Source organism: Odontesthes bonariensis, chromosome 15, assembly GCF_027942865.1.
Source record: "Odontesthes bonariensis isolate fOdoBon6 chromosome 15, fOdoBon6.hap1, whole genome shotgun sequence".
NCBI classification, from domain to species: Eukaryota; Metazoa; Chordata; class Actinopteri; order Atheriniformes; family Atherinopsidae; genus Odontesthes; species Odontesthes bonariensis.
In genome coordinates, this window is record NC_134520.1 from 26,205,444 (window position 1) to 26,227,959 (window position 22,516).

The 22,516-nt window shown below is 40.7% G+C and overlaps 1 protein-coding gene across 3 annotated transcripts; it reads right to left on the reverse strand.

Annotated features, from left to right (window-relative positions):
* Nucleotides 1-530: 530 nt before the first annotated feature.
* Nucleotides 531-22,231, reverse strand: acsbg2 (acyl-CoA synthetase bubblegum family member 2). Of its 3 annotated transcripts, none has more exons than XM_075485744.1 (15): nt 22,213-22,231; nt 13,877-14,012; nt 13,160-13,263; nt 11,370-11,638; nt 9,760-9,848; nt 7,789-7,909; nt 7,316-7,396; nt 7,077-7,226; nt 6,193-6,369; nt 5,227-5,408; nt 4,706-4,948; nt 4,374-4,591; nt 4,110-4,249; nt 3,395-3,641; nt 531-2,053 (listed from the first exon to the last, which is right to left on the reverse strand). In XM_075485744.1, exons 2-15 carry the CDS (start codon nt 13,987-13,989, stop codon nt 1,935-1,937), a joined length of 2,253 nt encoding a protein of 750 aa, XP_075341859.1. In that variant the 5' UTR covers nt 13,990-14,012; nt 22,213-22,231; the 3' UTR covers nt 531-1,934. The 3 variants fall into 3 exon arrangements, with proteins under 3 accessions (XP_075341859.1, XP_075341858.1, XP_075341857.1); XM_075485743.1 differs by lacking the exon at nt 22,213-22,231 and adding an exon at nt 20,964-21,054; XM_075485742.1 differs by lacking the exon at nt 22,213-22,231 and adding an exon at nt 17,592-17,782.
* Between the last annotated feature and the right edge of the window lie 285 nt (nt 22,232-22,516).

Consider the following 22,516-nt stretch of genomic DNA (forward strand, 5'->3'; position numbering starts at 1 on the left):
CCGTGCTGCTGTAATGGATGCTGTAAGTGGCCATCTCTAAAATACGTCACATAAATAGGAGCAAATCCTCTACAGCTGCTCGACAAAGCAGCCGAATCACAGATGTTAACAAGATTTATTGTAGAGACTCATCGTTTTGATGAAACAGGATATCTGTAGGAGTTTGATCGAATAAGTTGACCTATTTTTAGACTGTAGCCTACTGCGCTAAAAACGCTCTTCTCCTGGCAGATAATGAGATGCTACCTCATCAGTGACTCGTCTATAGTTCTGTACACCTGGTCAACAGTTAAAGAAGTATGATTTATTAAGTAGTGGCTAATGATGATGCTCATACTGCACCCTTTTTTAAGTTTATTAGTTGGAAAAATACACAACCGAATACTTGAGTTAACCAACCTTTTTTTCCCCCAACACATTAGAATGAATTCTTCCTTGAACATTTTCTATCATTCGCTACAGGATAATACATCTTAAACATCTCTACTTTAGGCTTCTTTACGGCTCAAAAGAAATATGTCCACACACGATTGTAATAACCTTTTATTCCAGAACTGATCACTCACTCATTCAGCACAAACGGGCGCCGCTTCACTTTGTTCCCCGCAGCTTAGCTCCACCTTTCAACCCTGATATCGTCAACAGCTCTTCAGGTTCAGGTAAATCCAGTTTCGGTCGGGGGTCTTGTGAGCTCTCAATGTGTTCGAGGCAAACATCTCAACACAACAGTTCTGACAATAAAAGTAACCACGAATAAATCACAGCCTGTCTTAAGATACCAAACTTCCCCATTTTTTTTTCTCCCATTATAAGTTCATTAAATGGGTTCCACCAGCCAGACTGAAACCTGAAGAAACTCACTCACTCAGACCCACTTACCGAGTTAACCGAATTACCGTCATTTCCTTTATTTAACTGTAAATAAGATGTTCTTATTCAGCATTCACTTTGGCTACTTCAAGTGACTCGTAACCACCAAACTAACCTTAAATTGAGGGCTGCGAGCACCTTTAATACGCTTATATACAATAGCTGCATGTACAAGATCAGCTGTTTGGAGTGCAATAACCTCTGTTACGAGTTTTCGTCGAAACAACTTCAAACACTTCAAATATGCTGCATAAATGTAGGGAACAGGCTGATAAGAACGAGGTGTGTGCAGCTGATATAAACTCACGTGGAACTGAACTTATGTACATTTCACTGTGTGCATGCGGGAGTGCAAAAACCGATGTGACATTTAAAAATAAAGCCAGATGAAGTGAAAAAAAAGGCAAATCATATTTACAAAAATCCACAAAATTACAGCGTTAAAGTCGGCACGGGTCAGAACACACCGTGTGACCCAAAGCAACACATATGGCTTCATGTTTTGGATTTTGAGATACCTTTAAGATCAGGGTAAAACCCCTCGACACGTAGAAAATAAAGCAAAGCAAAGACAAAGACATGAGAAACACCAAATGCATGTAAACGCCAGGAAACTGTTCATCTGGACTGTTTCTAGGAATGTTTCTTCATTCGATTCTTTTTGGTCAAACAAACTTTGGCAAACCAAAAATAAATAAAAATGCTAATTATTCCTTTAAGAATCTCCTCTCAACGTGTGTTTTCTGTTTTGGATTCGGTCGCTTTAGCTCAAGTACAAGTTTTCTTACATATAGCTTGTTGCTGATACTTCATCTTATTGTTCCTCTCGGACACAAATAAATAGCTGAATTCAACTTTAAAACATCTTCAAAATTATAAAGCTATTTTACAAATGCTTGCTCTCAGTTCTCATCAGTATAACAACCACAAATGTAAACCAAGACAGAATGAGCACAACGTAAGGCAAATAAAACATTTATACAGGCGTAGGATGACTTCAGGGAGCCGTCTGGACTTATGACTGTTAGGAGTGTTTCTGGATCTCCTTGCAGGTGCAGAATGGTCTATTTGGGAGGCAGCGGGTTGTCCAGGGTCGTTGGAGTTGTCACCTCCTTGTAAAAGTTGTCAATCTGCTCCTTGTACATCTTCAGCACCACCGGCCGCTTCAGCTTCATGGTTGGACCTGTGGGACGACAAAGGACTGTGAAACACGCCCAGCTCTTGAAGCTTTAAAGGCCTTTAACAAGTGCTTCCTAAACCCAGTAAGTTTGTCCCAGAGAAATGAGCATGTAACAGTAATGACCTGCCGCTGACACACTTTGTTTGAATTGAGGCTCAGAATGACTACAAAGCTACTCAAACTACGACAAGGAGACTTAAACATGGCTTCAAACTGCTATAAAACACTTAAACTGACTAAAAGAGACATAAAATGATTCAAAGCTGCCATAAAGAGCCTCAAACCAAAACAAAATAGACAGAAAATGAACTTAATTGGATGCAGATGCAAAACAAAACCCGTCCACATCATTTGTAATTGCTGCTTTTTTAGCCTGATTGTCTGGCCTCAAACATTTACACACAGCTGTGGCGATTCAAAGCTCTCGTACGACTAATTTATCACACGAATGTGGAAACCATCATGAATCTGACGAGGCATTCAGTCATTGTACTGAACATCAGGACCGGTGGAAAGCAAATTAGCTCACCAAGACAGTTTGTTGAGAGCATACAGTGTGGGTTATAAATCCAAGTTTATATGTAAAATGGGTCGTGCAGAGTTATTAAGAGGAACTAGGAGTTTTACATATTTGTATTAAATTCAAACCGTATATTTGTGATAGTAAAAAGTCCAGAAAAGTCTATAAATGATAAAAGCCATCCGCACGTGTTCCAGTGTTTTTAAATAATTTCCTCAGCAGTTAGTGGCATTTATTAACCATACAATCAGAGTCTTATTTTCCAAGTGAATCTGCAGCATGTACGAGTGTGTATCAACTCTGTGGTGAAGGATATAGAAATAACTTCTATCTCGTGTCGTTTTGTCACAGTTTGGCCGAAGCTCAGTTTGTTTTAACATAAAATGAGGTCCATCTTGGGACTAATAGACCCTTTTTAAACACCAGGATCAGCTCTGATTCAGCTACACTAAACTGCAAATAGTCAGATGATAAACGACACAGAGGGTGCCCTTTCAGCACATCTCAAGCAACTCTAACTTTAAGGTAACTACAGTGGCAACATGAGGAAACCAAAAAATAAATTACATTTATTGAAATTTAAATTCTTCCTTTTTACACCTGTAAAATCCATGAAAAATTCAGTAAAATTTCACTTTGAGCGACTTACAACTGAGATAGGAACTATGTACGAGAGGTCTTAATGCTTTATATTACAAAGCTGAAAGTAAAAAGACAAACTGGCCACCACAGACTAAGATGATGCCCTTATCCCTGTTTTTGTTTTGTCGACGCTACACAAAGAAATGAAGAGCACAGAATTAAAAGAGCACATTTTTACTCACCCAGCTCTCCTCCACCAACGGAGAAGTCCCGATCCAGAACGACCCACTTCTGAATGCGCTGGGCGTTGGAAGTTGCCTTCTCGTTGACTTGGTTGATTGCCTCCTGGATGGCGGCGTGGACTTTGCGGTCTCTGCCTCCTGCGATCTCAGAAACCCGCGTGGCGTTGCTGCCCAGCTTTCTGCAGAGCTCCACGGCCTCTGGCGTCAGCTCGTCTTCGGGGTCGCCCGTCTCTGGGTTCACTTGGCACTGCAGGGAGAAAAATGAGGAAGATCTGTTTGTTTGTTTTTGTTGAACAACATTAGAAATCTGTTAGAAAGCTTCAAACTTCAATCCCTGCAATACAAATTTTAGACTGTGGCTTGTAAACGTGCTCCTCCTAAATGCCCACCAGGTGGCAGTGTTTGACATAAGAAATTAGAGGCTGGTGCGTTTCACTGCAATTCTTTTTGATGTCCCTCATGACTGACACACTGACTCTTTCTGAGATTAGATAGAAATGATGCAGACTGAGAGTTTACAACACTGAGAGTGTGTTTTGAAATGCTTGTCTCAGATACAGTGTCACATCTGCAGTCTGCATCACATATCCGTCAAGCTGCAACAATGAGTCCCATCCTGTGTTATCTACAAGATTAAAGTTTAACTAAACAAGCAGAGTCCTCCCGATCGCTACAGTCAGACAACCATATCTCTTCTAGGGTTTCCGTTTTTTACCTTGATGGAGAGCAGCATGGTCAGAAACTTCCTCTTGTCCCCGATCAGCATGGCGTTGCTAACGAGCGGCAGGGCCTCTTTCACAGCATCCTCAGTAGGGACCGGGGGGATGTTCTCACCTCCTGCAGTGATGATGAGCTCTGTGGACAAACGGGTGAAACAGCACAAGAGTTTTAACTGATTCCAAACAACATGTATCCAAGTGAAAAGAGAAGCAATGCTCCAAGGCAGTTCAAGAACAAATTCACCCGAGTGAGTGAATACCTTTAATCCGTCCGGTGATGAAGAGGAAGCCATTCTTGTCGTGTTTGCCCAGGTCACCTGAGTGCAGCCAGCCCTCTGCATCTAGAGCTTCCTCTGTCTTGTCGGGCATGTTGAGGTAACCCATGAAGACGTGGCGACCCCAGAAGCAGATCTCGCCGTTGCCCTCCTCGTCGGGGCTGTGCAGCTTTGTTTTGCACCCAGGGATCTCTTTACCACAACTGCGAGACAAAAACCAAAAAGATTTATAGAAGTCGCCACCAGGCAGGTGTTTGTATAACTTTTGAGATGGCAACGCAGGAAAATTCTGCATCTCAACAAAAAGAAAAAGGCACCTGGTGAGCTTGAAGGCCTCGGGGCGGGAGATGGTGTGAGGACCGGTGCTTTCGCTCATGCCGTACAGTTCATACAGAGGAATATCGAGGCTGAGGAAGAACTCCAGGGTGTCTTTGGTGATGGGGGCGGCGCCTGTGTAGCACTTGTTGCAGCGGTCCAGGCCCAGGGCCTTGCGCACCTTTTTGAACACAAGCTTTTTGGCTATGCGATAGCTGAATGAAGCATGGTCAGCGGCTGCGTTTCTGAAGAGAGAGGATGGGTTCGTGTGAGGCGACATGTCCAACACTGCTCCAAGAATGAGACTCAAAGGAAAGTTTCTTCAAGTCAAATTTGGGTGTATGTCCACATACCCAGAAATAACACAACACATTCTAACAACATTGCATTGACTGCAGTGATTTCACTAAGGACCGACACAAAAAAGACAAAACCAAAGCATCAAAAACCGGATCTCTCCACCCCCTGAAGAAATGACTGAACCCTGACTAAATGTAGCTCTAATTGCACAACGTGTACTTACTGGTTAATCTTGGTCAGATTAGTCTGCAGACCCACATCTTTGGCCCAAGCAGCCACTTTCCTGCGCACCGTCGAAGACTTTGCTCCGACCGATTTCATCTTCTCCTGCATCTTCTCCCAGACTCGTGGGACGCCCATGAAGGCTGTGGGACGCACTTCCTTCAAGGTGCCTACCAGCGAACCCTGATGAAACGCATCAAAATGCCGTTTAACTCTCACATGAATTAGATTTTCAACTTCTTCTACCATTGTGTAAAAACGAGAGACAAAGACGCCTTTTCTGCTTGTGTAACACAGTCACATGTCGTCCTCTGGATGTCCGTTTAACTGTTTCTGGAAGAATTCTGTAAATCTGCTGCTTTTAACCACATTATTCACTTTAACTGCATTAATGGACGTGTCTTTGTGACGAATTAATGCAATAAGAGAAACGACCCCTGAAAGAAAACAGCTCAGCATACCAAACATTCTTCAACATCCCAGATAAAGTGACATGTAGTGGAATATACACAGGACTGGTGAAGGGTTTAAGGGTGTGAGACAAGTTTTTGGTGACAGGCTGATTCATTACAGTCCAGTAGACTTTCTCTTTTATAGCCCTCAACCACGGATCGCCATCTTTATAACTTAGAGCTTAAACTTGCTTAGTGTTTTAAATAAAATGGGATATTTGTGTCCTCATTTTTAAAACTTTTATTGTCAGCAATGGTTAATGGTTAAAGGTTATTATTATCAGCGTTTTTGCTGTTTATTTAATTTCGTATCGAGCTGAAACTCCATTTGCGAAAGCGATGTTGAGCAAAGTAAAACTGGATACTTATCTTATCCTCTGCAGTAAATATTGAAAATAACACTTCCTCCCACAGGTCAGCCACAAATTCTTTGTCTTACTCAGTAGAAACTTACAAGTACAGGCCGCTGGGCATTTATCCCTTTAACGAATAAAAATACCGCTGATGCGTCTCACCTTCAGGGCATCTGGCTGAGCAAAGTAGGTGGCCCCTCCGACCCTCATGACGACCCAGATGTCGACCATCTGAGCTGCGATGTGGCTCAGCGGCAGGTAGCTGACCACCACCTCCTGAACCTGGGTGGCGTCTGTGAGATGCACATGTTTGCCGGTGGAGAGGGCAGTCCACGTTATCTGTGCAGAAAGAGATGGGAACGCAGTATTTACAATGGGTTTTGTTTTGTGCACGGAGGTTACGCTTGGCTTATGTAAACAGTGTTTCATATCTTTATAGATGAACTTTAGTGAGAATAAAGTCCACTGAATAGATTAACTGGCTCAGACTGTTGGGCACCAAGTTAACAAGCAGTGGCGGAAACTGTTCAAATGCAAGACATACTTATTCTCACACTTCTTTTACTTTCTCAGTTTGTTTGCATTTGTCTCATCGTATGTTAAAAGGTTCACCCTTTGAATGAGAAACTAATCGAGACGTTTAACTGCTCCTGACAACATGAGTCACAAGGCAAATCTTTTATCATGTTTACAGCATGTAAAGTACAACATTTATTTCTGGAATGTCATGGAGTGAAAGTACAAAACAGAAACAATCCCAAAAATACACTTTGCAGTCAGGAGCAGTGCTCAACTCAAAGATTTAACAGGATTACAACATGTTAAATGTCCTGAAGTGGAACCGCTGAGACTATGAAGTCATTCTAATCCTTAAAGATGAACTTGTGATTCATGCGCAGCGACCTTCCCAACGGTGCAGTAACGCTGCGCACATCTGTCTGCTGCTTCTGCACTTTCCTCCCGTTACAAACCAGTTTCTGGTGTCAAGTGTCAGGCACCAGACGTGTGACCCGAGGGTCCAGAAACACGCGGATCTCATAACTTACATTGTCATGGCTCAGCATGACTCCCTTGGGCTGCCCTGTTGTTCCTGAGGTGTAGATGAGCGTGCAGCATTGATTGGGCTTCTGGCTGGAGATGATTGCATCCAGAGGCGCGTCTGGCTCATCGCGGCCGAGCTCCATGAACTCTGCCCACTGCAGCAGGAAGAAAAGCACTCAGTTGATGAGGTTTCTTGTACTTAATAAACCTTTTCATGCTTCTTGTATAAAGTGTGTGTGCTTACGGTGTACAGATTTGGTCTCTTCTCTTTTAGTGCGTCTTTGTACTGGATAATGGCTTTCAAGTTCGGCAGCTTGTCTTCAATCTGGGAACAAAAGAAGAAATAATGATGTATTTCTAAAAGGTCTTTTTTAAAATTTGACCTTTTTTTTGTATTCAGAATCCACACATTACGCTAATTCTAAGCAGAAACGCTTTACTAACTCAATATAACACCTTGGAAAAAACAGAAACAACTGATACCTTTCTAAATCTAAAGAAAAATATAAATTCCTAAAGTTTTGGTATAAATGTTCACAAGAAATGAGCACATTTTCGTGCAGACTTTTACAAGAAAATGGAAAGAAATCTACTCGTTACCATCTATAAAATATGTTCCATTATTCTAAGTTTGTTGTAATGTTGTTCATATTCATATATACTTTGTGTCCAGCCGTTGTTTATCAGTTTAAAGGTGACGGGTCGTCCTCGTCTCACCTGAAGGATTTTCTGCAGCTGTCTGTGGTTCTCCACCACAATGACATCAGCTTTGCTGTTTTCTGCTACGTACTGGCAGGCCTCAGGAGAGTTGGTGGTGTAGATGCCCACAGCAAACCCACTGAAAGAGATGAGGGAGGGTCAAAGTTAGCAGACCTTGCTCAGTCGGTTTCTTTTTCACTGATACAGTCACTCAGATGAATCTCTACAGTTGTGTTACTCTGACAGAAATCTAATTCAGAAGATTCAATAAGCCCCAAACACTCTCGTCTCAGGGCGTGTACCAGCTTTGGACGTGATGAGCAAAAGAAATATAAACATTTTTCTGTTTTATTAAGGCATTTGCTTGCTTTTTGAAGAAATGTATCATAAAAGACAAACTGATACAAATGCATTTTAACAATAACCGGAGAAATACACTTTTAGTGAATCAGTAGGGATGATATGTCAAAGTATATAATCTATCTCGACAAAGTATATAATCGACTTCTTTATCACATTTCATCTGGTCCTAAGATCCCAGCTATGCTCAACAACAAACCCGAACAATATTTAAAAAAAAACTAATCATAACACACAGAAAAAATAAATCCCATAAACATAATGTAATTTTACTTGTTATAAACCTATAAAACCTTTTCAGATGATACCCTGCTATAATGGCACACATTCATGATGAGCTGATAAAACATCAACAAATCACTCGCATAATTTCAACATTTCATCATTTCAAAATAAGAGTTGTGGTTCAGGTCTTTCCAGTTCAACTGCACTTTCAATAGGACAGCAGAAACTACCTCATCAACTAGCTGCGTTTCACTGGTGTACCTTGTAACCCTCCCACACTGCCACTGCGACTGGTTTGACAGGTTCACATTCCTTTTGTGATGCGTCAGCAGCGAGCAGACAGAAGGCGTGGGAGTCGGGCTAATCCACATAAGCACCAGTATGGACGATGAAGCTCCAAGGGACGAGCATTGTATCTTTGCACACAAGAGAACCGCGGTGTGACCAGACTTCTTCAAAATTAGATTATAATCTTAAAATTAGACACACGGTATGAAAAATCCCAGTCATGCAGCAGATGTGTGGTGATGTAAGCAGCTCAGCCGCTGCAGCCGTGGCCTTGACCAATCAATGTGTTCAGGCTTTATTTTGCTCAAGGGTTTTGGTTTCTCAGATGCTTTTTTTTGCTCCTTTGGCCAGTTGAATAACATTTGGTGCCTGTATATGTGATTATAAAATTACAGGGAGTTTTTGCTCTTACGTGATCTGTGCTCAATTCATCATCTTTAGCAGTGGTATAAGATACCAACATACCAACACAACCACCGCACATGACTCAATATAATGTATGTCAACTTTAGTTATTTCTCATACATCAGTGTGTAAACAGCATTTGCTGGTTGAGCTGGTTCTTTACTGCTGTATGTACAGTAAAGTAATCTGATTCAGAGTTCACACACCAACAGCTTTAGTCGAACAAAAAGGTAGAAGACTGAGATGATCAATTGGAGAGGAACTCATTATTGCAAACCTTTCTGGGGCCCAAACTCATCAGAATAGAATTAGAGGGGAAATCAGTCTTTGATGATGGGTTTGGAAGTCTGAAGTAGTTCACCGTGTACTAAAAACAGTCCCTTTCATCCTTGAAGTGCGTCAGCTGCTTGTTTAGAACACTGCTGAAATAAATCAATCAATCAATAAAGGTGTATTCATGCTAAGAAGCTACGTGCCAAACTGAAGGACCCCCAAAGCTGTGCTCCGGCAGACTCATATTTCAAGTCTTCGAGTGCATCACTCAGGTATGAAAGAAATGCAAATGTACACACTGACACACATTCTCTCTCTCTCTCTCTCTCTCTCTCTCACACACACACACGTTGATAAACACTTTTTTTTCTGCGTCCCTGAACTAGAGAACACTGAGCTCCTTGTTGACAGTCACATACTTTTGAAAATTAAACTCACCCTGCTAAAATGGCTCCTATGTCGGCAATAAACCACTCGGCTGAGTTGAAGCCCAGGATCCCGACACCGTGGTAGCGCTGCAAACCAAGCTGCAGGAACACCAGCAGAAATGTTTAGGCATAAAGAAAAAAAAAGGATGATTTGGCCCATATGAGTGAGATACATAAACACTTTCTCCTGTGGCATTTTTGTGTTTGATTGAGTGTGGAGTTAAGGACTGATAAGTTAAGTTGTTGTGAGAGTGCAGATCTAAAGAAAGATCTGGGCTGTTAGTACAGAATCATACGAAGCAGTCAAGTGTACTCGAGACCGTCGTATTGCAAACTGAACTGATTTAAAACTGCGGTGAGCCTTTAATTACCTTTGTTAAAGCCTTTAATACTGGTGAATGAAACACAACTCCTTTTCAGACTGAAGTCTAGTTCAGTTTACACAAACAAAGTCAAGCGTGTGTCTCCGTGCTGACTAACTGCGATGAGTTTTACAACAAACCGTAACATGCTGTTTCCTCTACAAGCGGCTGAGGCCTGTCCTGAGCTGCATCACTGTCTGGCTTTCAGCTCTTTTTGAGCTGAGCTGCGTGTTGTCTCCACAGACTAAAATCAAGCGTACAAACGGTGACAAAAGAAATCGGCTGTTTTAAGCCTGAGAAATCTTTACAATGGAGAAAATCTGTCGTTTATGTGGAGTAAACGAACAAACAGTCAAAGAGTTTCAGATCTCTACATCTTACCAGCTACTGCGTGGAATTCCCATAACTGTGCCACCTATTGTGTCATGTTTTTCCATGTGGAAACCTGCTTATGTTGAATTGTTCCAGTGCTGCTTTCCAACATCTGGAAAAATACTCCCGAGTCCTTTTCCCAGCTGGACTTCTTTTCCCTTTAAGTGAGCTTAATGTCTGAATGAGCGCACTGGTTATTTTTCCATAAAAAGGTCTAGAAATCGTAGTAATTCAGATATAGTAACATTTCTAGTTAGTACAGTACAAATGTACATCACAACTCCCCAAAAACCTTCCTGAATGTCTTTTGTAGTCAAACATGGGTTTTGATTAGCCTTCCAAGAAAGATTTCTTTCTTTTCCAGACTTCAACGTGACATCTACAATTGTTGTTAACTGTCATTTCCAACTACCTGAAGACGCTTTGCCAGCTTCTTATAGCCGATCTTGCTTTGCGGATGTCAGTTAGTTTAATCTTTACACTAAAATGCTCACAGGAGCCAGTGTTGCTGATTGTTGGGACAGGGTCTGAGGAGTCATAGTATTTACAGATCTTAGAAATATGCAGCTCCTCCCTGATGATAACTGTGAGGAAGCCATAAATCTAACAAGCTAATTAATCTCTGAGAACTTGTTTAAACCTATAAAATTGTAAATCTCTTGGGAAACCCAAACGTTCGCTTTAATCTTGTATGTACAAGTTTTTGGTCAGAAAAGGGCTTCATACTTTGCAAAGAATTAAATGTAGTCTGCAACCGTTCTCATGACTGATTCAGTTGTAGATAGTATTATTTTACTGGGTTATTTTGTCTGGACAATGTCAGGAAACTGGGCAAAATGGCCATTAAGATGATCGAGAACTAAATGTGTCATATACAGGTATCTACCTTTAAGAAGCTCTTGGCAGCGGTGCGGCAGACCTGGTAGTATTCTTTGTAAGTGAGGCTTTTCTGCTGCTCGTCCTCCTTCCAACTCAAAGCTATATAGTCACCGAAGCGCTCCACAGCTGAGGTGAACATCTGGTTAACAGTCAAAGGGGTCTCAGCAGCCACACCAGAATCACCGATCCTGAGTTTCACCTCTGCGTCGCGCTGTGATGTCCACAGGCGTGGCTCTGCTGATGGCAGGGACAGGGAGTCTGGGCGCTGGGCAGTCACTGAAAAATGATATTCAGAGAAATGATAAAAGGTTTGATTAAAAAGGAGGAAATCTTTTCTCACATTTACTGCTACAGTCAGCTGTTTGTCTAAGCTCAGTGTATGTGTGGCATTGGAGGGAAACACCCCATTCATCCTCTGCTATTTAAAGCTACAGGAAAGCTTGGCCACAAAGAAAAAGAGTGAAACTAATTCATGCCCTCTGCAAGATTTCCGGCCTCAGCCACATAGGATCACAACACCGTCCAATTAAGGGATAGTAAGACATTTCCTGTCAATGGCAACACAAAGCTTTCTTTGAAATACCAAAGCCAATATTGTCTGTTTACCTTTTCATAAACTGTGCAGGCTTTAAACTTGTGTTGAGAGACAAACTTTCTCATATGATAGAAAAAACCTCCGATGCTACATTTCACTCGTATTGGGAGGTTCATAACCGCATTGTCAGGCTACTTTGATTACACTGAAAGCAATATATATATATATAATATATAATTAAAATAGATTTAAAAGAAATGATGAGACAAAGTGATGATTTAATACAATGCAAGCTTAGGTTTCCCTACTGATAATAACCTGTTTTATGTTTGGAAATACAGTAGATGCAATTAAGTCATGCAACAAAACATCAGCCATTAACACAAACCACCAAAATTTGAGGTGCCGCATTAATCATCCAAAATTAATTAGAAGTAAACAGTTTACATGTGCAGCGAGAAATAATTTTTAGTTGTGAAGCTTTTGAGATAAAACTGTCTGAGTTACAGTGTCTTCTATAATTTTAATGGCATATTTCTTAAGTCTTTTTCTGCACTATACAGTAGTGACTGCACAATCATATGCAAGTCAGGAGAATAACTTTGGCTATGATAATAAAACCCAGAGGATTTTAATCATTAATAGAGGGGGAAGCTTTTTCCAAGCTAGGGATTTTCAGGAGAGACAGATGGGTTACTGGCCCAGATGCCAGCAGGATGTTTCAGTCATAAAGTCGTGTCATATTGTGGATTTATGACGAAAGGTACAGCTGGTTATCAGTATTCTAAATGACAGGAGGGCAAAAAATATACCAGTTAAAAAATAAGTACAGAAACATTAAGTAATTATGAGTAAATATATGAGTAATTTAGTCATTAAATTAGATTTTCGTGTATGTTTTCATGCTAAGAGATTAAATTTGAATCACAGGGCAGACACACTTTTCATTATGTTAACGAGCATTATGGAATAATGCTTTTCCCTAACTGACTGAGACGGGAAATAATGTCAAAATTGAGTTTAAGGGAAAGAAAGAGGAAGTGGAGTTTGTTCTGCCAAAGAATGTGGAGTCTGCTTCCTCCGGAAAAAACGTTCAGCCACGAATGCTGACATCAGCAACAAGAGTAAGACGGTGCGTAGCTCCAACATTAGAAGACAGCAGAATGATATGTTTATACATTGATTATTATCATATATATCCAGCTGCTCCACTTTAGGGAGGGGACAGGACAGAGGGGACACGAGGTGACTGCGGCCCTCACCATGTTGTGTGTTTGAGCTCTGTTCAGCTGGGACCTCTGTAGTCTTGGTGCTGATGGTGATCTCCTCTTCCTTCTCCCCTGTGGCCTCTTCCTCTGAAGACTCACTAAAGAACAGGAAGGGGAAAAACATGTCAGTTCATGATTGAGTAAATTCCCAAAGTGGCTGCAATCTTTTGCATCCTGGTGGGGAAGCTCAGGGGCTGAAAAGTGACACCGTGCTGAGTCATGTGGGGGGAAAATAGTGGCTCTCATCGTCATGACAGCACATAATGCAATCTTGACTGCAGGTTTTTTAAACACCACGACAGTTTCACAGTGATACCGTGGTTACATTAAATGAAAGCTTAATATTTGAACTACTACTGAGGACTGTAGCTCTGCTACTGATGATACATTTGGCTTTTCTAATTTCCCTATTAGTGCACTCACAATCAAATTTGAATAAAAGACAGTTGTGCAGCACTAAAAGGTCACTCCTAAGCCAATAATATATTGAAAAAACAAAAAGTACAGGCCATGTCTAATAAAAGAACAATGTTTCCCTATCTGTTTCATTCTGTTTCCTTAAAAATGACACAAAATGACCACACAGGCTGTCACCAAATGCTACATTTTACTGATAATCTGTATGTCATTCAAGCAGATGAGAATTATATTCTGAAGCTGGAAGAGAGAAAGCCGCCCAGTATCTGGAGCAGGACGTTTGTATCGACGCACTTTGCTGTGTCCACTATGCCGTCATCAAAGGAAGCGGCACTGTCTCCTGCACCACAGGATGAGTCCTGGAAGCCCCCTGCCTGAGAGGGCTCCGTCACCACGGCTTCAGACATGGAGGTGGGCTCACACGCTGTCACTGTAAGAGAGGAGCACCACAGCTTGTTTATTTCTTTTATCTAAAAAAAAAAAAAGGACAACAAGGAATCTGTAAAAGACATTGACAGGCAAACGGGTAAATTGTGTCAACAATAGTTTAAGGGGGTAAACAAAGATTTTCAAGTACAGATTTAGTTCAAAGCTTGTATCTTTTTCTCTAATTAGGCTAGGCTAATAAAAACCCAGAAAGACTCCTTTCTTCTAATTGCAACTGAGTAAAATCACCAACACCTGTGTGACAGCCAGCTGCGTGTTAACATCACAAAACTAACATTGCAGTGTTGTTGGCACAGGGTCGCGTTACAGATTCTAGTGTCAGTAAGGGTCGAGTTTACACTTCTGTGTCCGGGCTTTAGAGTAAAATCGGTTCATTAGAAATTTAATTAAATGACATTCAGAAGTAACATTACTAATGTTTGTGACACGTTGACTGAGTTTTGAATGAGTATGAAAAAAGAAACAGTGATGGGCAGAAACAAAAGAGAAGGAAGTATATGATAGGACTTTTATGGCTTATTTTACGAGCTGTTAAACAAATAGCCTCCGTACTAATCTGCTGATAAAATATGTACAGGAAAAGGGTGAGCAGTGTGAGTGTGGCTGACAAGCTTGAAGTCACAGATGGCGATAACATTGCTTGTCTTCAAATAATGATCTACCTTTCATTGTTGTTCTCGGTCAACAAAACAGCTTTTAAAGTGTTTCCATGGCCTCTACCCTCCAAAAATATCACGAAGGCCAAGTCGATAAAGTAAAACTTTGCTTAAAAACCCACAGCAGAGAACAGAAACAGCTTGATTTTGCTCTTTGATCAGAGATGATCAAAGTGTAAGATGGTACAGAGGTGCTTCAGAAGTGTTGCAGGGACGCTTTTATGTCATCACAGGAACCACATCTAACCATCACCCCTCTGTCACTGTCAGGTCCATGCCCCGGCCTCTCATTCACACCACTGTTGTTGCCTGACAGGGACCCCACCTCTTTCGCAGAGCACGGTTTCACCCTGTTTATTTAAGCGGGCTGACAGCACATACCAGCAGCTTCGTCCGCCTGTTGTGGCAGCAGCCTATCATGGCTTGTCTGTCAGGAACAATTAGGTTTGAGTAAGTGGAAAGAAACAGGCTCCAGAGAGGTCAGAGGGCGGGGCCAAAAATATTTTTCTGCATGCTCGAAGAATTTGACACACATTTTCCAAATACAACTTCCAAGGTGTGATTCCAAAAACAGTTTCAATTGAATATTTCACAATGATGCATCCAAAGTCGTGCTCATACTAACATTCCTTAAATTCTCAGCCTGGGACCCCCACCCCAGTGTCGCTGCCACTGTAAGAGAAAGCCCACCTTGGTCATGTGGGGACTTGCTCCCCCTGAAGGGGCTCTAGACACATAACACATTATAGTCTACTTGCAAATGCAGTCAGAGATCCTGCAGGGACACAGCTGTGGGTGTATGAGGGCATGACAGGCATGCGGGGGATCATCTGGGTCAGCCATTAAAAAAATCCCCCCTCCTCTTATGTCTCAATCTCGGCCTTTGTTAGGGTCTTGGGATGAGAAGAAGGCGGAGCAGTGACAGAGAGAGCAGGAAAAAGTTTCATCTCTCATAAACCCAGAAAGTTTGGTGTTTATAGCTTTCAAAATCAGACGCCGTGGTGGGGGGGGAGGATCATCAAGCTTATTTCACTTCTCTTCTTTAGTTACCCTTCCTTTTTTTAAACGCTGCGTCCGTTTCAGATTATGCATTAATGTCACATGAGCCCATCACATTAACATCGCATACAAATGCTCGATAAAGACGCTTCTTATCTGGCCCTGGAACAGCAGCAACCTATTTCTTGTCAGTCGCTGAAAAAATGTCTTATGACACCAATCCTTGGACGACAACATGACCGCGGTCATTGTTACAGTCTTACTTAATATAAAATCTGCTGCTTGCCGCGGTTAATTATCATCCTCAGTTTTTTTTCATTCTTTCAAGAGCAGAGGTTTCCTAATATCAACGATGGGATACTCAGGGGGTTTCCTCCTCAAAGGATTGCCTAAACAACCAAAAGCAAAACCAAATGATAATTTTCTGTATAGATTCAACCGAAAATTAACTGTTTTGACTATAAAATGTCATAAAAAGGCCAAATAAGATATCAATTTCATGACACAGGAGAACAGATTGACTGACTAGTTGTCCATGAGACTGATTATCACATCTTCTCTCGAGGCCAAGGTGACATCTTCAGCTGGAAGAAAATGTTATGGCATAACAAAATGCCAGTTAATCAGTTATTTGTTCATCTCATGTTGACACATTAAAAACCTAACTGACAAACTGTTTAGCATCTTTTCTTGAAGCTTTGCTCATCACGGGGCAGAACATCCAGTGTTGATTATGAGTTATCTACTGGAGAGAGCACCACTGCACAAACTTACACCATTACAGAAATACTGCAGTCATGCAGTCAGGAGAGGATTATGAGCAGAGTTGAGCATAGCAACAGCTGTTCCATTCAGAAAGGGAAACGCAGCAACAGTTGGGAGGATAACGACACATAAACCTCTAATGCTGCATCGCTGATTAACAGAGGATTCAAATGTGTTGTTCTCACAAACTACCACAACCCCAATCTTTAAAGATGTCCACCCAAAACCAAGCGAGGGACTCCCCCAAATACAGAAGAATAACATCAAGCCTGTAAACTTCAGTTAGAATAATCCCCCCCCGCCTAGAAGAAAAGAAACCTACTCCCTTCTGTCTTGTCTCTAAACTTAATGCATTGTCTTCCTTTGTCCGTTTAGATCCACCATGACCTCTGACTGTCTGTAGCTATAACTGTAACTGAAAAGGCAGCTAAAATATATGCTGAATCTCTATATATCAGTGCCCTGCATGATCTGAATCCACAGCTGGTTGCTGCCTCCGAGTGATGCACACAGTAAAGCAGTTTATGACAGGGCGTAATCCTCAGCACCATCATTGTATGGTTGCCTTGTCTTTCCCAATTTTCAAACATGTTTTAGCCAGTGCTGACTTTATAGGAAGAACATGCCAGTGCTGACTTTATAGGAAGAACATGCCAGTGATGACTTTATAGGAAGAAGATGCTTTAAAAAGGTATTAGCAAAAGCTTCACTGGCAAATTCAGAGAGATCTGCTGGTGGGGTTACACCCATTTATCAAGGCAAGAGGTCTGCTCGTGTTGTTTAAAGGTAGAGGCACCCACGCCATTCAATTCAATCACTCTTTAAATCCACAGACTGGGTAACAGTGGGTATTATGTTATCATGGCTCAAGTCAAATTGATCCAAATATCAGCTCCACTCAAATATATTAGTGAGATTAGTGTTGGTATAGCATAAAACCTGTGTACGTTATTCATCGTTACCAAGTAAAATGCAATGATGTTATATGAAATATACGAACAAACTTGTGTTTTTTTATCAGGGTTGATCATTAGACAGCTCCTTTCCAACTTGATACCTTAAAATGAAAGCTGGAATTTGAGGTAAAAGGACTTCCTCACAATTTCATGTGTTAAAAATCCAAATTGAGCTGCAGTACTCACGTTGCATCGCAGGAAGCTGACTGGTTTTTCTGCTGAATTTGAATGAAATTCTCCTCTTTTCCTGTCTCCTTTATATAAACGTTGCGTCTTCAGTTTTCCGTGAAACACGAACGTATACTCCGACCACCACCGTGTCTACAACTAAAGCAGGATATCATTCATTTTCAAACAGCAGCCGGCTCTGCTGGTCCCTCCCCCTGAAGACCCCACCCAGACAGGCCTGCCAGCTTCCTCCAGTAACCCCCCTTCTTCTCATCCCAAAGCACCCTGATTGGCTGAAACTGCTCACACCACAAGACCCATTTTCCACATAAGGCCATGCAAACCCAAATGAAGAAGGTGGGGGAAGTTGCTGCGAGGAAGCACGCACACACATTTTCTCTTGACAGATGATGCTATGAAACTCATGCCCATCCCCCAGCAGAGAGAGATTCTGCTTTACACGTTGCAGATATACGCCAGTGGGGGTTACTATCGGACGCACGCTATGAAAAGGTCTCTAAAGGGCCAGGCTACAAATGCAGCTGTGCTGGCTTAGCTTCATGATTTTACACTGACTCAAATCTTTCTTTTGCACGCTGCAAACAGACCCACATCCTGTGACCTATACCATCTAAACTACTATTTGCTGATATTTTGTCTCTCACATTCTACCTTCAATTTAAATGATCAGAATGCCATTAAATGCTACAGCTGAATAATTTCAGTACTCATTAATCTGCAAATGTTAACAAACGTGGAACAATATGATTGGGATGTTCATATGTAATGACTTCAATTCAATAATAGGCTCATGAGTTATTTCAAAGTTGTTAATCAAAAAAAGTGATTATAGAAAACTGTTGCCTTATGATACTATATTCAGTTCTACTCCACAACAGTCAAAGATCAATTTTTACTTTGATTTTTTTTCTCTGCTGCAGTCATTTGACAACTTTGTGACTCTGCAGGTTATGTTTTTAAATGTAAATCAGACTGCAAAGGGCTGCTAGAGATTACTGAAAAGACTGCTGTACTCTGGCCAACCTAATTTTAGCCCTCAAACTCAAAAAAACATAGCTGTCAGCCCAATTACAGTGTAACAAGCCATTCCTGTACTTCTAGTTTTTGTGAGTTGTGACCTGACAGACAAGGTGAACAAAACAAAGACAGTACCTCTGACGAAGAAACAAATGAAGAAATTGCCAGTCAAAAAAATGTCAAGCAGTGAAAAACAAAGGAAACTTCACTTCGATACAATTCCTAACCATAAGCCGTAAGGAACTGTAAACGTGACAGACGATTTCCCCCTAAAGTCCCTCCTGTAGCATCTGATAGGTCAAGATGTTTAAGTAGAGGAAGCAGAAAGCACACAAATGTTCCCCTCAAACTCATGACAGTTTACAAAAAAATACAGATATTATGATGATATTATGACAATATTATGACAACATGAAAGCTGAAGTTATACATTTATAATAAGGTAATTTCACGGAAAACACTTTGAAATAACCAAAAAAATGAGTACACATATGCACCACAGCTATTTTGCATGGATGTTAGCCCATGCAATTAGCCTCTTTAATGTGGCTGACTTTTAAGCTGAATCTTTAAATAAATCCTGCATCAATGCTCACATGACTTCACCAAAGTGTGCAATGACTGCTCTTTGGTAAGATAAGTCTCAGCCAATCGAAAACCCAAAGCTACCACACCACAACATCACGTGACGAGCATAAGCCGGCTGATTCAGTGCGCAGTGCACTGACATGCTGCAAGATGTGTTTGGTGCTGATGCAGCTGACCATGACGAAGGTGAGGCTACAGCATGAAGACAGAGTGAACCTGCATTCAGATGTATTCAGATCTGACCATGAGATTCTTAACTTATAAGAGAAGACTAGAAATACAACAGGCGTATTAAAATTGTCTTCTTGTAGGCTAATCGTGTTAAAGTAGGGTACTTAATTGGATAGAGTGTCAGCAGTGTCAGAAAGTGTGTGTTTGAGAGAGTGACACAAAGGAGATGGGGAGGAGAAGGTGGATAAACAATCACAGCTAACGGCCACTGATGACCCCTCGGCACTGGAACAGCTTAATGTCGACTTCTGGACAGTTTGATTCCCTCCTTCTGATCAGTGTGCTCCTTGTCATTTAGAAAATAATTGCATAATTAAACAGATGATAGTCTTTTCATATCTTATTCTTCAAAGATGCTCTTTTTTGTCCAGCCAGGTTTACAGAATTCCCCTTCAGATCCACCATCTTGTCCAAATATGAGCACTTTATGGCTTAAAAACAGACCAACATGGCAACGGCCAAAAAAGGGTATTATCACAGTGGTAACATCAGTTTCTTATCTAGCTTAGTTAGAAAGTTGCTTTTGATTTTTTTTTAACCTGGACCTGCTTTACCTGCATAGGTATACATGACTACAGGTATAAATGCTTGCATTTTTTATATAAAATATTTTTTGAGTGACAGATATCATCAGAACAATGTATTTACATTTACTCAACATGTATCAATGTGACATTTTTCATTATAATTTAGTGCTGGGTAGCCTACGCTAATGAATAATAAAACATACTATAGTCATATTTTGTGGGTAAAATCTTCAACGGTCTTTACGGAGTTCCCTTGTCTGACTGAGCTCAAGGGTTCAGACTGAATTCATAAATGCAAAAATGTAAAGATTTCCCAACTATTATTTAATTAACTAATTCTAAGAAAATAATTTTGCATATTCTGTTCATACACGCGCTATAAATATCATGTGGAGGGAAATCCCAATCGTTAGCATCCGAAAACTGCAGCTCCCAGTAGGCTTCATTCGAAAGCAAAGGCTCATGGGAGATGTAGTTGTTAAACACTAAAAAAAAATCCTTCTTATCGTCGTTTATGGCTTTACCTTGGGTAAAATATCAAGGTGTTTCAATTTCACCAGCTAAAAGCTCTTCCACATTAGATTGGGCACAGAAAAGTTGAGTAACGTGTTTCACAACTTCACAAAATCGATTTTAATCATAAAAGTTCAACTTGGGAAAAACCTGTTGAGTTAGCCTACATGCTAATGAACAGTACAGCAGCCGCTAGCTACAGAAGAGGCGGGCTTCATTTGCGGAGACTACAGTAGTAAGTAGTAATTGATGCAGGGTGAGTCTCGGTAAACTAAAGACCATTAAAGTAGGAATAAATAGATTCTGTGGAATAAAAATCCTTGAAAAAAACCCAACACAAAGTGATAATTTACCGTTCGGGTTACCGGATTCTCCTAAAAAGTGTTCACTTAACGGTTTAATTTTAAAGAAGTAATCAGCCTCATACTTGAGAGTGTAATAGACTATATAGACTCAATTACATAGGAAATGGATATGAATGAAAACTAATTACATTAGCATCACTTGCCCCTTGTAGAAAGTCTTTGAAGTCTGCTTCTGGGCTGTGAGAGAAGTGAGTGCTGCTCACTGTGCGGACCTGCTGTCCTTAAAACACCTGCTGGAACCAGCTGTCACTTTTACAGCTGCAGATAGCACTCCCACTTCAAATGCATGACGTGAACTAAAATTATCAATACTCACCCGACAAAACGTTCAGACCTCAACGTTATGTCAGATGTAAAGGGGATAAATAATATCTTGTGTTTTGTCTGACTCAAATAATAATAAAAAGACAACAACAAAGAAACTCAATTTCCTTTTGTGTAAGATATATTAACAACTTCTCAAATTTGAGGATAAATATAATTATTGGTGTCTTTCTGTTTTGAATAATGCAAACTATCAAAAGACCACAAGTAATCTTTTCTCGATTAACTTATCAACTCAACAGCTAATTCTTCCAGTGTTGTTTTGAGAAACTGAGGGATATTCAGTGCTCAAAGATGTACAGGAAAATTGAATGTGCTCAAAAACTGTTCACCCGTAAATGAATTTATGAAACAATCAGAAAATATAAGGTGCAATGACAAAGACTCCTGGTACTGAGGCCATTGGTATCGTGACTAGATACCATAAATGGACAAACAATTTTTCTCTAATGATAAGGTCTTAGCCTTGCTATGTGAAATACACTTAGATAATACATGCCTGGGAACAATGAAAATCTTATCTGAGTTTACTGAAATTGGATTTAATAAAGCATTTGGACACAACATTGTGTGCTTCCTGGATAAAATAAGACGAGACCGCACTTCAAAGGAAGATTTTGGTCTGACCATGTAAAGGACACACCAGTTTATAAGACTATTTAATGGATCATTTGTACTATTTTTGGTTAAAAAAGGACAATTTGCTAGACTTTTGTTTCCCCCTCACAGCTAGGTTGTTTTTTATATTTGGGAAATGTGTCTGCAGCAGTTGTTCTGATACCAAAACCCAAAAGTTCAGTGCATTTAGTGTCACCTGTAGTGCCTGGAAGAAGTTGAATCATATTCAGAATCACAAGGCCTTTAAAACTGTGGTAAAGCTATACAATCAAACAACCTAGATTTATGTGTTTTTACTCCATAGTTTTACTGTCCCTTTTCATATCTGCAGTGGAAAGTTCACATATTGTATCACATGACAAGTATCACATATCTCCTGTTTCTTTGTTACCGCTTTGTGTTCCGTTAACATTTGCATTGAGAACTGAGACTCACCTCTGTTTCACCTTACCGCAGAAACCATTTCTCCACTGTTCATCAGACGGCTGACTCATCTGACAAGCCAGTGTTATAATATAGATTTATGCCTCCATCTTGTGCTTAAAGTAGAAACTGCAGGATGACAAGATAGCATTGTTGCAAAGAGAGTGATTAGATTTGTGTATGATATACAGATGCTTGAAGTTGAAAACTATAAACATACCACAAATAGATGTAAATTTATGTGAAGAATAAGAAAGTTCAAAAAGGTGAAAACACAAGTTTTAAAACGACTCTAAACGAAACACTTTGACGAAGC

Bases quoted from the DNA above. Each gene is read 5' to 3' on its own strand.
- acsbg2 (XM_075485742.1), bottom strand. The intron at 11,639-13,159 runs GTGAGGGCCGCA...ATCATTTTTCAG, and splicing joins GAGCTCAAACACACAACATG to TGACTGCCCAGCGCCCAGAC. The intron at 4,250-4,373 runs GTATTCACTCAC...GTTTGTCCACAG, and splicing joins CATCACCGGACGGATTAAAG to AGCTCATCATCACTGCAGGA.